Source organism: Ostrinia nubilalis, chromosome 21 (assembly GCF_963855985.1).
Source record: "Ostrinia nubilalis chromosome 21, ilOstNubi1.1, whole genome shotgun sequence".
Lineage (NCBI taxonomy): Eukaryota > Metazoa > Arthropoda > Insecta > Lepidoptera > Crambidae > Ostrinia > Ostrinia nubilalis.
The window spans coordinates 7,110,701-7,128,119 of NC_087108.1; the positions used below are offsets into that span (position 1 = coordinate 7,110,701).

General features: G+C 36.6%; 1 protein-coding gene across 4 annotated transcripts in view; it reads left to right on the top strand.

Annotated features, from left to right (window-relative positions):
• The window catches only part of LOC135082225 (RILP-like protein homolog), a 39,010-nt gene that overhangs the window by 12,970 nt on the left and 8,621 nt on the right, over positions 1 to 17,419 (top strand). For 2 of the 4 annotated variants that reach the window (XM_063976993.1, XM_063976994.1), the window contains exons 3-7: positions 267 to 406; positions 11,649 to 11,723; positions 12,536 to 12,634; positions 13,958 to 14,139; positions 15,544 to 15,675. In XM_063976993.1, the coding sequence (XP_063833063.1) occupies positions 267 to 406; positions 11,649 to 11,723; positions 12,536 to 12,634; positions 13,958 to 14,139; positions 15,544 to 15,675 (628 nt within the window). Of the gene's footprint in view, positions 1 to 266; positions 407 to 11,648; positions 11,724 to 12,535; positions 12,635 to 13,957; positions 14,140 to 15,543; positions 15,676 to 17,419 lie in introns of those variants that run through there. The other 2 variants (XM_063976995.1, XM_063976992.1) reach the window with 2 other exon arrangements.

Sequence of the window (17,419 nt, forward strand, 5' to 3'; positions counted from 1 at the left end):
ACAAAATTTCGAGCTACAGTCTGGTCCGTGAGCACGTAGAATTTTGTCCAATGACCTCTAGCTACCCATCCTTATCGCTCGCGCGTAATTATATTGCTGTCGCGACTGTGCGACTTGCACCCGCAGTGAGTGTGCGAGCGCGATAGCAACATAATTACGCGCGAGCGATAAGGATGGGTAGCTAGGGGTCATTGGACAAAATTCTACGTGCTCACGGAGCGGGCTTTAGCTTGTAGCATCTTAAGTAGTTGTTTTGCTGTATCCAGGTACAAGCGCCCCACCGTCCCCCGCCCGGGAGCACGACCAAGAAGTCCTGTCCAGGCTCTCCAGCACGGCGGAGAAGCAGCGAGCGACCCTCCGCCACCAGGAGTCGCAGCTGCAGGAGAAGCAGCAGGTTATTGATGGGGTGAGTGAATGTTGCTGTGGAATTTTGGTTGGTTTTGTATAGGAAGAATGGGTTTTAAGGTACAAAGTGGTGTGAGTTAATTGTAACAACCGTCTATAGCGGACACCACAGGGCCCGGGTTGTCATCTCAGACGTCGTAACTAAAGATTCAACCACACCAAAGCGTGCAGATCGCCATCGCCGGCGCGAGCACGCGTTGGTGTGGTTGAAGCATAACACGATAGAAGAAGAAAGTTATATTACCTTATTTAACACTAGCTTTCCGCCCGCGGCTTCGCACGCGTGAAACTTCGTTTGTCACAGATCGTCATAAATTATAGCCTATATGTTATACTGGATTATGAACAATAATACTGTAAAGTTTCATCAAAATCCGTTCAGTGGTTTTTGAGCCTATTCATTACAAACATACAAAAATAGGTACAAATCTTTCCTCTTTATAATATTACTATAGATGTATCAATTGTGTTGTAATGTGTACTACTCAAACTAAAAAGTACAATTGCTATTTACAAGACACGAAATGAAAAAAAAAAAGAACTAAACCTATCCTAAACAAGTTGTAATTATTTTTGTCAGCATCGCCATTTGCTTAAATACAACTTCAAAGAATTTAATAGATGTCATGTCTGCAATAGCCGTTAAGCACGCACGACAAAAACTAAATCTAGGTAGATGATTGCAATGCCATTTTAGTTTTCTCTGTGTAAAAAAGAGACTAAGAAAATTTACTATTTTATCATCCTACTACTTAGTTTTCCACTGATAAATTATTTTTGGTTCAACTAAATGCCAAAGAAAATCCTCTATGTAGTCATGAAAATTTCTGTTTTGCTTTGAAATTATTAGAATTATTAAAACCTCTCACATACAGACAGAGAGCATACCTAATAATGTTTACCGAACATGCAAAAGCTTTTAAAATGTCAGAAGCTTATTAACCTATTAAAGAACGTGCCATTTCTAAAACCTCTAAATCTAGCTGTCTGGATCGATAAGGTATTTTGAAGATGACCTTTATACAGTGTGAGTCACGATAAAGTGTATATATGAAATTAGGTAAAAGTAGACCTATTTTTACTGACAAAAAAGAGGTCAAAAAAATTTTGTTTTTTTTTTAATTTTTTTCTTCCATCAAACAATAAAAAATTTTTTTTGAAAAAAAAAAAAACTGCTTTTAAATCATGTTTTTTTGGTTATTTGATAAATTTCCCTATAACAGTTAGTTTTTATTACTTTGTATTATTCTCCATCGTATTACCTTCGTAAAACCAAAAATTGCATGTCTCTATCCCTAATAATCCCTATTGCGTTTGCAATGATCGTTTCACCTAATTTCATATGTGTACTTTATCGTGACTCACACTGTATTTCGTCTCTGTATCGTTAGTAAGTCTATCACGGCAGTGCTAAATCTAAATCCTAAGCTAGTCTAAATTAGACCATAGACCAAGTGAATTAAGGTAATGGTCTGGATTTAACTTAACTAGGTCAACTTAACGACTAACCGGTACATTACTAAGTACAAGCTATTACCCGCCTAATGCGATAGGTGTTAAAGTCTCATTTGCCGTAAATGTCTCCCATGTTTGGGTCGTGACGTAGGTCGCAGACAGACTGGCTGTGTAACGCCGTAAATGTTAACGGTGTTGTCACTTCTTTGGACAATAAAACACTAATAAAGTTTTCCTAGCAGCACATAAAGTTCACGGTTTATGAATAGCTTGATTTTACCCTCGGGTTTCTTTGCATCTAAATACAATAATCATTTGGTCAGTAGAAATTTAGAAAAATAACACCGATAACTAAATCGATTACACTTTAAATAATGCCTTTTGCGTCTCGTCAAATGTCTTTTGCGTCAAATCTAAATGAAATAATTATCAGCTTAAACTCCAAATAATACAACGTCCGAATGCCGCGTGGTCAAGACTATAAACACAACGAGAATAAATTATAAAATGAATTGCATAACCTCAATTAGCCAGTGGAGATGTTAATTTGACGACGGTGCGATTTAAACGATTACGAGACAGAAATGGATTTCCTTTAACATTCTGCCTTTGGGTGGAATATTTAAAATTCCATGGCGATTCAGCTTGCCATAGCTAGTAGAGAACAGCTAGGTTATTCTTTTGTATTTTCTATTCTAGGGCTCTGGATCTAAACTGAATATAGGTACTACCTAAGTCTTCATTAGTATGTATGCAGACCCTTTTCAGGGCACTCATACACGTCCCTTTCAAGAGACAAACATCCATTGTTGACCAGCATGTTTGGCTTCACTATAGAATCTTGTGCTGTTTTGCAACGCTAATAATATGTCTACTTCGAACTTTAGCTTCGTTTTTTATGCATTTGTGTAGCTCTATCAAATGTAGATCATCATTATCTTTGACAATGCAATGTTATCTTAATCTCCGCTTGTGTTAAAGGAATGCTAGATTCCAAGACAATGCAGTTGAATGCCTGAACTCTTAGACCGCATTGCAACAATGCGCGATGTTTTATCGCTACAAATGATACTATTTCTTTGGGCTGTGTTCCAGCGCTTATCTCGTTACAGCGAATGCCACATCGAGCAAAATATCTTATTATACGGCTTATGGCTTGACGTAATTAACATCGTGGCTCAAAACTTCAAACGACACTGTTTCGACCGCGAGCCGACGTTTTACGAAGGCATCTGCTTAAATTTGCATTTTCAGTTGTTATGTATTTTGTGTTGCGGATGGCCTTTGAGTCAAAACTTGGCTTGTGATCTCGAAAACAATGTTTTGGTAATGGTTTAGTCTGGAGAATTAAATGGTTTGTTCTCTTCTATTTTCCCTTGAAACGTTGCCTAACACGAGAATTTAAACAATGCGATATCTTTTTTTTATCCACAACGCGGACGCTCTTAGCCTGATCATCACTTTCCATCTCACCTGATGGAAAGTGATGATCAGGCCAAAGCTGGAAGCGAATTTCACCCAGAATCCTTTGTTAGTATAATCTTAGGAGGAGTATTTTGATGTATGTCTTTGATTTTTAAAAAAATCCTAATTTAACGTAGGATGTCCACTGCAATTTTTTTTTATGCATAACAAGGCAGACCACAATCGCACCTGGTGTTAAGTGGGATGCAGTCTAGGATGTCACATATTATCTGCCCTGTAAGTGCCTATTCACTCTCGCCTTGAAATATGCCTTCCTTTAGTACTTTTGGATTGACCTAACTAGCTTCATGTCCTTTATCAGGTCGTCGGTCTACCGTGTTGAGATCTCTTATTGCTAATTAATTATACATCAATGCTGCATAATTATATCACCAAAAAGACCACGATCGTTAAGACGGTCTTTCTCAGAACCCAGTGAATATTCACATAGACATTATACAGCAATATGGTCGTAATGAAGTTGTATTAGCGTCTGTTTTTATTAACGCACTTAGCACGAACTGCTTAAGTCGTTAATTTCGCTACAGACAGACAGGAGAGCTGGCAACTTAATCCGGTCTACAAAGGGTGGTTAATTAACGTCCCTAATTAGAGACTTGGTTAAAGAAATTCGATTCTGAAATTGAAGGAATTTGAAACCTTTTCTCTGTGTTTAAAGCTCCAGTTCGCTTTATTAATGTGAATAGTTGAAGTTGGAAAATAATCTATGTCTACACAGAAATTCCGATTAAGTAAATAAATCAACTACAAAAGAATACAATATACTTTGGGCATTGTAGCAATGTCACTTGAATGTAATATGGTCTCAATTTGGAGAACCAACAATTTGGTATTTCCCAAATACTTGATGGACCACTTAACCTCTACGTTTTGCTACATTGTAGAGTCGTAATGCTATGATATTATCTGTTTCATGTATCTACTCTTTTTGTAACAATTAATTAAAGATTGAACTGTGTCTGTATTTTGAAAAGGTAAAGTGCCCTTTGTACAAATGACACTTCAAGTGTCAAACATTTGATTCAAATGTCACATTATTTTGTTGTAATAGTTGCGATATTGCAATAAAATAAGTTAGTCTGATATGTCGGCGAATTATACTAAGAATTTTCATGGTGAATCTTAATACATTGTAAAATCTAGAGTTAAAAATGCCAATTAAATGATACATGCATAGCTATGATCTTTTTAGTCAAATTCATTGTACCTACCTACCTTCTAAAAAGTTAATTTAGTTGCAAGTAATTATTGTGTTAATTAAATTAAAATTTTTCATAATTTATAATTAAAGAAAACGTTATAAAGAATTGATTGACTGTTAACATAAACTGATTGTTAATATATTGTGTCTAGGAAACAGGGAATTTGAAGAAACAAGCAAATGTTAAGACCAACCACAGACTTGAATGAAATTCTTAAATTCATACTTGGTCGTTTCATAATACCGTACACTTGTATACAGCCAAAAGTGTAATATCGTCGTATGAAGCAACCCTAACGAGCAGCAATCCAAGCATCGCAGCGGCATTTTTTGTCGTGGATTCGTTTAGACTTAATGGTTTCTTTGCAAGAAAAGATTTGTCTTTCATGTTGGACTAAGAATGGCGGAGATTCTGCTAAATAATAATACTTTACTTTCATTACAACTGAATACCGAAATGTGTACTTGCCTAATTACTTTGCAATCACTTGTTTCTACGCATTAGCCATTCTTTGTTATGTTACAAAAAATAATTACTAATTAAGTCATGATGTCATTATTTGCCAGGGTAGCGCATTTTCTTACATAACTTTTCAATTCCTATCATTGGAGGTCCGAAAATATTTCTCATACAATTTGATACCATAATGATCATTCTTCATAAAAAATTTAAAACCTACATATTTAAAAACATAATCATTGATATTCATAATATCACTAATCATACACTTAGTTTTTACTAATATTTGTTTTCATATATTTTTCTATACTAATGATCGAAACTCATAATCATTCGAATAAATAACTATAATATTCATAAATGTGATGTATCCTAATATTTGTTTTCATAAATTTATTACTCATAAGTGTATTTATCCATATTATTGAAAATCATGATGTCTATATTCGTATTAAATCGTATTTTAACATTAAATTAATTTGAAATGGTCCAAAACAGGCAATATTTTGTGCCACAAAACTAACGTGACAGAAACGAATCGCTGCAAAACCGACTCCACGTAGTCTTGTCTGCCCTACCCCTAGAGTGTAATTTAAAAGCCGGAGGCGCGGAGGGAGGGCAGCCCTCGCCCGCTGTAACGAGGCTCAGGCGCCCGGGTGAGCTGGAGCGGCTGAGGCTGGTCGCTGAGGCGCCGAAGGCGCCGATGGCGATCCAAAAAGCCGAAGCTGCGGAAGCAAGCGTGGGTGCCTGAGCCTCGTTACGCAAGGGCGGAAGGGCTGCACATCCCGCAGCGCCGGAGACGAGGAGATACCAATGCATGCTGCATGCTTGCTTTCATGCTGCATGCTTTGCATGATTATCTACTCTATTAAATGATATATGATTTTTTTAAAGATACGAGTATGTCTGTTATAAAGTAAATTATTCTGAGCAACAACATTATGAGTTGAAGTATGTTCTTAGTAACAACATTATTAATTATAAAACAATATGATCAATGAATGTTATGAAGAAAAAAGATCTGAAAATAAAAATTATGTATTTTAAATGGTTCTTGGTAGTAACAGTATTGATAAAAAAATTATGATTACTAACTGTTATGAGCTCCGATGGTAGTAATAAAAATGTATGAATAAAAAAAGTATGAAAAATAAAATTATGAAGAGAGATTATTATGAACACAAATCGGTAGTAAGACAAAGAATAGGATTTAGAATTTTATGTGAGCCAATATAGAACCATTTGCCAGATATAGTTTCGCCTCGCGGCTTCGCCTGTCATATGAAACCATTACCAGCGCGTCCTGTGTTTCAAACACTTATTTTTTGCAAAATCAGTATTCCATATCCTCCATTTCGCTATTTTGCAGCAATAGCAATATGTAGCCGGGCTAGGATGCGCGCCGTGATATACTTTATCGACGTTAAAAAAAATGTATGGGCAAAATCGATAAAATTATGACCGCTTATCGCGGTGCGCATCCTTGGCCTATAGGTGTCTTTCTCCTCCACTTAGACTACTTAAGTAATGAAATTGGTTCAGTGGCGTAAACGTAAAACATAACAGACAGCTACTTTCGCATTTATTAGTTTAGATGACACGATTAATAAGTGTTAAAATAATTAACAATAACACAATAATAGAGCTAATACTCGTATTTGAATAATTGTCCAGGCAATAATTGACATTTTATTAATTAATCAGCTTTAACTGTCAAATATTTGTGTTGTGTATTATCTCAGTACATTCAATTTAAGTTTGAATTGACTGCCGCAAACGGAGCGCGGAATGTCAACATGTATTATATTGCATAACTGTATAATGATAGTAACACATTCTCTTATAAATAGAATAGTTTCTGTGTAATTTTCGCAGCATAGTTTCATGCATGCAATACAAAGGCATGTCACATTTAATTACACGTTCACACACTAGAGCCCTAAAAAGGCAGGGACGTGTGAGAACGGTTCTAATAAGCCTTTTAAAAACTCAAAAGCATCGTTCGTGCGCAAAATAGGGAAATTCTTTGGCAGTCTTAAATAGGCAGTACAGTAGAGACAGCAAATGGAAGTTGAGAATCTACCAAAACGTTTTTTAAATTCAGATATTCTACCATATACGACCTATACTAAAAAAAACACAATAGGTTAGCAGCTCTAAAGGAAGCGTCAAGAAGGATCTTTTTCAGAAACTTCTTGACAATTATTTCTTGACTTGAACTTCCTTCGACACTAACTTGCCCCATCCATACGTATTTACCTATTTACCTTGACAGACAGACATCTGAACCAAATGTTTTCAATTTTCACTCAACAATTCGGTTCTTATATTAATTATACATATATTTATTTTGCTATAAAGAAAACAGGATAAATTGGAGAGGTAGATAACGCAAAAACTGGCAAATACTAAGCTCAAATACACCAAATCAATATCGTAACACGAGACTGGGCCGTTCGCCCCCTATTTGTTCTCTGTGCCATGATTCATCGAATCTGCAAGCGACAGATCCCACAAATGTACAGTAGACAGCACATCAACGTAAACACAATTGTATCTTATGTAGTTGTCTTAAGAGCGAGTTTGCGATAAAACTGTATAGTTTAATGCGCAGTTGACTGTACAGTAGTAGACAGAAATCGGACTATACATTTTTATAGCAAAATCGCACTTATTATAATTACATAAAGTACGCTACGTGTTTATCCTGATGAGCTGTTGACTGTATTTTGGTATAGAAACATGATTTCATGCTTAGAGGTTCTCTTTTGTCTAACAATTGGAGCCCCGATGACTAAGGTAAACTAAAGATGGCAGAACACTAAGCTAAACATTTGCATCTTATGTAGATGTTATAGGTGTCATTTTCCAGCAAAACCAACAAGACTGTACAATGACGTCATAACTAAGAAACCGGTAAAGTGTACAAGATCAAAACACCATGCACTTTGGGTTTTCCTTAATCCTTAGTATTTAATTTTGCTCTCGTAATTTAAAGTGCAAATAAAAAGACACATTGTGTAAAATTATTGTCTACTTTACATATTACGGTTCACGATATACATCCCGTTGATAGACAGACAACGAAGGCATTTTAATAAGGTCACGTTGGCACCCTTTAGGCAGGCACGAATCCTAAAATGTAACATAGATATTTTTACCTGCCTTATTTTAAAAAAGCGTATAACTTGATTAAATACCATTTTCATTAAAGTATTTCATTTGCATAAAGTGTCATCTTACTGAAGAAGACGTACGTTTGTTCGATATTATTAAACACACGAGTTCCACCGAAGAATGAAACAACGATTCTCTTCACAGAATTCAATTTGTTGGTATTCCATTTCCTTCTCGATTTCACAGGCTGCACAAAGTTTATGCCAAGATTCTTCTCTTATCTAAATCTCGGAGAAGAAAATACAGAGAAGAATATGTTGTAAAATTTGCACCAACCAACCATGTCGTTTAGTACTATACTTTCGTCTAAATGACTCTATTTAATTTTCCCAGGCATTTTCGTTGCCAATTCACTAGGGTTGTAAGTACATAATTGATTTTATTCCTAAATGACGGTTAGATATCTCATGACCTTTAAGTATTCCCTTTTTCATTAAGACGTTCGGGTTCAGAAGTTTTAATCATGGGTGTATTGTACACAGAATCCTTCGTATAAAAAGTCCATGTAAAGATGCAATTAAATTTGGTCCCAAGCTACAAGAATAGGTCTGTTTCTCCTTAGTTGCCATGGAGACGATGACGTAATCGGGAAAGTCCGGGGAAATAAATCACTTGTAGAGAACACTTGTGATTTTGATGGATGAATGTTTGATTACGTTTGTTATTGAAATGGTTCGACAGGTTTCGAAATTGACCCTAAGGCTGAGTAAGATTAGTGTTATTTTACTAATTGAAAAATATGGAAAACACCAACATGATCGTGTTGTAAGATAATTTGCTAAATAAGGCCCAATTGCTGATACATTATGACTTTAAAAACGTCGTTTTGCGCGTAACTTTGCCCGAGTTTCATAAAGTATCGCACGTCTCTTTTAGTGACTTACTCAATAGATACGATGTACAAACGACAGCACTTCAAGCTAAATTCAGCGTCATTTATAAAGTGGTATTAGTGAAAAATTGTAAATGAAAAATATTATTTATTAATCAAAGTCTTAGTTAAAAAGTTGTTGTTGCAAGGAATTTGTACAGTGTGATTTGCCTTCGACTCTACAATAACACGGTTGACAACCCTAGCTTTTGGTATATAGCTTAAATGGGCTGATTTATCGGCTGAGACTAGGGGTGGGAATAGGGAACTATAAATGACTGCTCCGCGCCAACGGGCACCCTCCTTTATTGCACGAAAGCGCTGAATTTTGTCTGAGAACTCGTCCAAGTTTGCTCGTGATGACCTTAAGTGTCCTATGCAATTTTGCATACGAGTAGGTAGTTTAATTGTTTTGATCAGTGTTAGCCATTAAGGCACGCACAAAACGTAGCTGAAAACAAGATTCAATTTCAAGATTTTAGAGTTTTGATTGGTTGAATTTACCACATGAAAGAATCTGTGAATGAGATTGAATTGATACTTCTGGATTAATTGTGAAGATTCTAAGATCTTTTCGATTGATTTCCGATTTTAATTATAATATTAACAACCGATAGAACTTTTTTTTAGGTGTGCTAGAGAATATTATGGGCAAGAAAAAGAGTCTTTTATTTTTTTACATTCTCGTAGATTAAGTTAGTGATAATGACCATTAACTGAGCCAAAAATGTATTTCAAATGCAAGGTCGTAAATCTAGGCCATTGATAACAAGTTTTATTCGAATCCGATTACGATTCCATATTGATTTTACAATAAACGTCACACCAAACCAAATCCTGTGATTTATACGTTCACACGTTCCGATTGTTTGATCAGATATAGAGTTATGTAGAAAGAAAGCAGAAAATAGAAATATAAACGCCTTTTACATAGTATACATACACTTACAGGAACTACATAATCTGTTGTACAGTTACTGGAAACATTGAATTTTCGGATTGATCCAGTTTATTCTGTAACATATTATTGATACCGTTTGATAGAGCTCGTGAAGCACTTTCAGGATCAATAGCCACTTTTTCGATATCTTGTAAGTATAGTTTTGAAATAATAGAGTGAGATCACTTATCGTTTCCATCCTGTATATTGTCGTTGTTTTTCCCCGAACCTCAGGCATAGCTTCGTAATTACATGCAGATTACAATGAGGCCCAGGTAATCGTACATTACTGTTTTTGTTGACTTCTCAACCGTGCAATACGCTTTTTCAGTGCTATGTGTAATAGAACAGATAATATTATTCCATTTAACGTCACGTGACGTATGTTTTGTATAATTATAGAGCTTTAAAGATTAAAATAATCGATTAAGATTAACTATTGTTAGATAATCATGTTTTTTTAAATAATAAATCATGATTATCTAACGATAAGTTAATCGTTGTAATAAGAATCAGTTTTACACTTCCTCTTTCTACGAATAATAACTCTTTACTTGATGACTACCTAATTAATTGTGTCTTTTTTTGGCTTTAAAATTTAGAACGATTTTCATGTCCACAAAGGGGACTTCTTACGAGGACTTCTTATAATATAAAGAAACACTTAAGACATTACAGAAAAGAATAAAAAAAATGTGCATGAAAAGGCTAACTTCGTTTTAAATTAGTTTTTAAGGAACAAAAGTCAATGGAGAAAAGTTCACACGGCATTTAATTCAATTTAAATTCCGTACCCGATGGTAAAGGCAAAGTCGACGCGATTCAAGCTTGTAACATCTTGGAACTATACTTACGAGCAAAAGTATGGAATCACCCACTTGAGTTTTGTTCCCAACGATCTGAAGAACTCAATGACTATCTATGCATCTATGGTATCAAGTTAAAGTAGGTAATGTAACCTTTAAACTGGTACCATTTTTAATTTCATCTTCATATTCGTTTAGCTACAAAGATTACTCAAAACGAATGGGGTGATTCCATACTTTTGCTCGCGAGTGTATATTTGAGTTATAATGGCATTAGAAATCAAATGTGTGAATTGGTAATGAATGCAATCATGGTTGAATGCCCCTGTCTGTGTTTATTGATTGATGTGCTAAAGAAAGTAATCTCAATCCAATGACGGCACAAAATAAAGAACTCTCAAACGTTTGTGTTGAGATTCAGCAATTTTTTATCAATAGGTCAATCCATCATTTCGAAATTTCCTTTCGGCGTTCTTTTACATCTCAATTTAGTCCGTGTTCCAATATTAGAGAATTTAATTCGCGCAAAATAATAACAATCAATCATATCGAAACATGGGTGTTCCTGATAAATATTTATAAAAATGTAGTATATATGACATATTATCTAATCTACGAGTTCTAGACATGGAAATACACTCGATTCTGATATTTTTATATTTTTGTATATCAGTGAACAGCATTGTCTTGCTAGCATCACGTGTTTAACAACATAGATGTATAGTTAAGAATAACTTGTGTTAAATCTCAAGAAACTATACTTTGCGCATAGTTTTTTCCGAGAAAAAATATTTTAGGGAATATTTGTGTTATAATTTATTAACATGGCAATTTTGGACACTTTTCAGTTGACAAGTCAAGTCGAGAAGTTGGCACAAGTCAGCCGAGACCTCCGACGTAAACACAAGCAGCTACAAAATCAGGTAATGCCCAAAACCTACTTTTGATTCATAACAAGTTTGTTTAACGAAAGAAATAAATTGACTATGAAAATGTGCAATTTTGTGCTAACAATATCATGCAACTTCTATGAAAGAAATGGGTAGATCTGATACGGAACCTTCTGCTCCCAAACTTACCGATGTTAGTTTGGGAGCAGAAGGTTCCGTAGTTTCCGAGTGAGCCATAGTTCCAGCTACCCATTTCCGTTTTTTCTCTCGCTCTCACATTCATCGCTCGCGGTTCTTTGCGATATAACGAGACGATATGACCGGAAAGGGGTAGCTGAAAGTGTGGTCCATAATACACGTTCATAGGGGCTTGCATATCTTGAGATATTAAGATCAAAGATGCAAGCGCTGCGATAATTCGATTCGGTCATCATTGAGAATTCAAAACTAGCATGAATAAAACCTCTGTTTTAAACTTGATCTATCCGCTAAAATGTAGGTTCTGAATTAACTCAATTCGATTGATAGCCATTATCCATTATTAGAACACTAATTAACAAATAGATAATCTAAATTCCTAATTCTAAAAAATCTATTTTCATCTCTCATTACGAAAAGACACTAAAACCCTGTTTAATTTCATTCAAGCTTAAGGTTTTTTTGGATGCATTTCAATATTCAGATCAGAATAGAATCAAATTCTGACTGATCAGTCAGTGGTTCTTAGTGTCGTTACGTAATATGGGCATTAAATCTGTGTGCATTTTGTCACGACCATGCTTTCTAAATGTAGAGACTTCAAACCTCATCAGTTACGTGCTAATGCATAAATCATTTGCATACAGATGCGCTTAGTATGCGAGGAGCGCTCGGAACTTACGGCCATAGTGCAGTCCCAGCAACGGGACATCGCCACACTACAGCAGGTCAATGTACAGAACCAGGTAAGGTCATCTTCATTCATCATCATAGATCTAACGCCTAAGTTCTAACTGAGTTAACGCCTGAGGTATGGGAGCAGCACGGGAGGGTGCTTTTGTGATGGACAAATGTCAGCGAGACCTCGGATCTCCTTTTGTGGGATGAGTGTGAGTTTACATTTAACATAAGTTATTTAAAAATGTATGAAAATTTTAGTTTTTGAACGTTTGCCGCTGTACAATCCGTCATACAATTAATGTCATTTATTGACGCGCTCAGCGCGTTTGATGAAAACTCACATTAGGCGCTCAGATTCAGATTTGTATGCTCTGTCACGTTATAATATGTCAATGTCACCCCTCCAGTGCCGCTTCCATTCCTCAGGCAATGATTCCGTTAAGCGCTTTACCTTTGTTTAGTGACGTACGATCTTTCTCTCTTTTGTGTTCTGCCTTATTTATAAAAAATAAGCATCTCTATACAATAGGTTACTTTAGCCATAAAATGTGTCACTTTCTGTGTCTGCGTCTCTGTGTTTTATAAGTTTTTATGACTGAGATGTCAAATGTGTAAACTGCCATTGCTTTGTCCTTGTCAAAGTCATTACATTGGATGTTGCTATGTTATGTTGTTTGTGTATGTGTTTTTGCAACAAAAAATACTTTTTCCTTCTTCCTAATCAATCCCTCAAACAAGATTGTTATTAACGTGGGTACTCTGAAAGATATTTTGCGTTGGAGCTAATTTCACAGAATTAGACCCAAGGTGTGAACGGGTTACTTAACGGCCGCCCTAAACCTACTCAGCGTTAACTTTTTACGGCTGTTTGGTCTCCACAGACCAACCCTTGTTTTTCTCATTTAGGCTTAGGGTCGATACGTAGTCATAAAATGGTATATCCAGAATAGAAAATGGATTTGTCAATATTTAATGATAAAAATCGTCTCACTTTCAGTTTAAACTTTCTCAGTGCCCTAAAAGAATAAAACTCTATTTTTAATTATAAAAAAAAATGATCCTAAGATAGGGTTTTAGACCCCACCCCGCACCCCTTCAATAAAAAAAGAGCCGCCGTTTTACCCCCTTAGAGGTGGAGTTTCGTAAAATCCGATTTTAGTGAGCACCTACATTCTAAAAGGAACCCCCATGCAAAATTTGAGGGTACTTGTAGTTTCTGAGATTTCGTGATGAGTCAGTCCAAAGATGAGCCTACATACCCCTCCCATTAATTAATCGCCACATAGGCTTAGAAACATTGATTTAAAAAATTGGCTTCCAATTACAGAAGAGACAAACCTTCATATACTATAAAATATTGCTTCAAGATCTCTATCCTCCATTTCCAGAAGTGCAAAACATGCGGTGCGCCCACTCCAGACGGCGGTGACGAGACAGATCAAGCCTCTAACCGGACCTTCAGCGAGCACGAGCTGCTGGCCATACTGCAGGAGAGGAACGAGCTCAAGCTGAAGCTCAACCGGGCCGAGGAGCAGCTGCAGGCGTTGCAGGTGGAGCCACAACAAGACAGGTTAGTTGTAAATTGAACCATAATTATGCAGGTATATGGTCTATTTGACTACTGGACGGAGACGATGAAAGACTAGGACTCGAACTGATCCTTCAGCGAGCACGAGCTGCTGGCCATACTGTAGGAGAGGAACGAGCTCAAGCTGAAGATAAACCGAGCTGAAAAGTAGTTGCGGGTGGAGCCTCAACAAGACAGGTTAGTCCATAAGTTCTGTTGTAAGTTGAACCATAATTATGCAGGTATATGGTCTATTTGACTACTGGACGGAGGCGATGATAGACTAGGACTCGAACTGATCCTTCAGCGAGCACGAGCTGCTGGCCATACTGCAGGAGAGGAACGAGCTCAAGCTGAAGCTCAATCGGGCCGAGGAGCAGCTGCAGGCGCTGCAGGTGGAGCCACAACAAGACAGGTTAGTTGTAAATTGAACCATAATAATGTAGGCATATGGTCTATTTGACTACTGGACGGAGGCGATGATAGACTAGGACTCGAACTGATCCTTCAGCGAGCACGAGCTCCTGGCCATACTGCAGGAGAGGAACGAGCTCAAGCTGAAGCTAAACCGAGCTGAAAAGCAGTTGCAGGTGAAGCCACAACAAGACAGGTTAGTCAATAAGCTCTGTTGTAAATTGAACCATAATAATGTAGGTATAGGGTCTATTTGACTACTGGACTCAGGTGATGAAAGACTAGGACTCGAACTGATCCTTCAGCGAGCACGAGCACCTGGCCATACTGCAGGAGAGGAACGAGCTCAAGCTGAAGCTCAACCTGGCCGAGGAGCAGCTGGCAGGTTAGTCAATAAATTCTGTTGAAGATTGACCCATAATCATGTAGGTATATGGTCTATTTGACTTTGGTTAGTCATAGCTGCAATTAATGCAACACTGAAGAACAATGAGGCGTTTTAGATCAAAACCACAACATTATGTTTATGAAACATAGCTCAGATGTACCAGAATAATGTAGGCATAAAATGGGCAGTCGTTTCGACAAAATAAAACGGTGCTCCTCAGGGGAGCATTCTAAGGCCTTTATTGTTCCTTTTATATTTCATTGAATTGCCTAAGGCTGAGGTCATCTCGTCACCTATAAACGCGATTGTACGTTTACAATGTCACTCCACAGTTTGTTGGACTGCTATAGAAATGTATAGTTAAATACGTATTAAGTTCAATGCTGACTTCAGCACATGGACAACATACAGACGTCGATCAGAATGCTTACGCTGGACAAGACGTTATGTATGCCGAATGACTAATTTATTTTAAACTGATCTACCACGTTCCGCCATGTTGCAGCGGTTCTGCTAAAGCTGGACCAAACAAACAAGACATAGTAGTTATAAGTTGTGTATTTTCTAGTACTTGTGCTTAATACCTCAATGATATTGTATTGCAGCGGCTCAGACACGTCTCCTTCCATGAGCACGGTGGCCAGTACAGCGGAGGAAGACGAGGCACCAGTCCAGGGCCCTCTACCGGCCGAGCCAGACGACGCCCCGTGGAAGAGAAACAGCGGGATTAGGAAGTTGTAAGTATACGCCATGATCTATGGTGAAATTGGTGATATTAGAGGTGGTTGTGGAGGGATTTGGAATTCTGTTATAAGCCTTGATCACACGTACCGAGTAAACGGGCGAGACAGTAAAATGTTTACTCGGTCGAGACAGTTGGGTGAGCGAGTCACATACTCGAGCGCTCGGCCGAGAGCACTGTCTCGCCCGTTTGCTCGGTACGTGTGATCAAGGCATTAGAGTTAAAGATGACCTACAGAACTGTCACACCAAACTCATTGACATGGGGGCGCCACCATCGTTCATCCATATAGTTTCCAACATGGCAAAAATCGGAACCAGCGATCTGGTATTGACGGTGGCGCCCCCCTGTCAATGTCACGGGTGGGACAGTTCAGTGTATTGGGTTTATATCGCGTTGACTTGTCGCAGTGACTTTTTTGTCACTCGTATCGATTATTTATTAGTTTCAACCGGTTATCATGTTGTAGTGTGCCTTCATAGTCTTGATATGAGTGACAAAACAGGTACTTGTGACATAAATTACCGGTGCATGCTAGCCCTTACATACTATAAAGGTGGATGGTATAATGTTGTTTCGATGTTTATGTTTCTGCTTTTTACTGTTTTGTAGATGAAGAGAGAGGTTTTTATTACAAGAAGTAAGTTCATGAAGCATGGATATTAAAATTGTAATTATATTGAATGTATAAAGCGATATAATGGAACTTTTTCTGCTATATTTAACTACATAAAAATAACTACTTTGGCCGTCATGCTTTGGTTACTATTTGGTGACGGATTTATTTTCTAATGTTTATAGAGGATACATCTTGTCTATGAAACTGAAATGTATTATTTAGTTGTATAATATTACATTATTTGTAAATATAAATAATATGTTTTCATTTTGCATGCTATAGAATTTACTTACTTTCTTTGGCGCTATTTTTATAGTTTTATGTTGTAAAAATGGTTGTTGTTGCATGTTGTATTGTTTATTTATTCTTTCACATGATCACTCATTTTGATTACATACACAGGTATGTAATCTTTATGTCACACATACATTTCATACACTTTTACTTTATTTGGTTCTGGTACATTATTTCGTTTTTTGGTTTTATTCATTTGGGCAGTAGAAAATACGCATGAGATTATTTATTTCAACTAGATAAGTGTGAAAATTAATGCATAAGATTATCAGTTTTTCAAATATATCGAGTTAAATGGAGCTAAATATATTTTGCTATTTAATCTCTAATAATAATAACAGAAGTTGAATACAGTAATACTAAAGATAAAGACTTAATTGACCCTATAATAATTATTTTAACGGTAACAATAACCGGTGCTTTTTGTATGGAGTTTGACAGATTTTTGACGTTTATCAAAGTTAAAGTAAGATGGTGCAACTCAGCTGTAGATTAGACTATATCTGTAACATAAATTATTTCATCTATTACATTTTATTTTTACTGTCCATTTAATTCGATATTTTGAAAGACAAGGGGTGACCAACATTTTTCGGTGTTCAAAATTATTTTATCTTTTATAGGTGGTTATTTTATAATGGAAAATGAGACCAGGGCCGAAAGAGATCATTTTTACACGGACAGCGCACGGCACGTTGCATGAACGGTCCATATTATAGTCACTACGACGACGCTTTTTGCTTCACTACCCTCCTTTATCCCGATCCTACTATATTATTAATTTATATTATATCTATGTGTAGCACTTATCATCGGTTTTCATTAA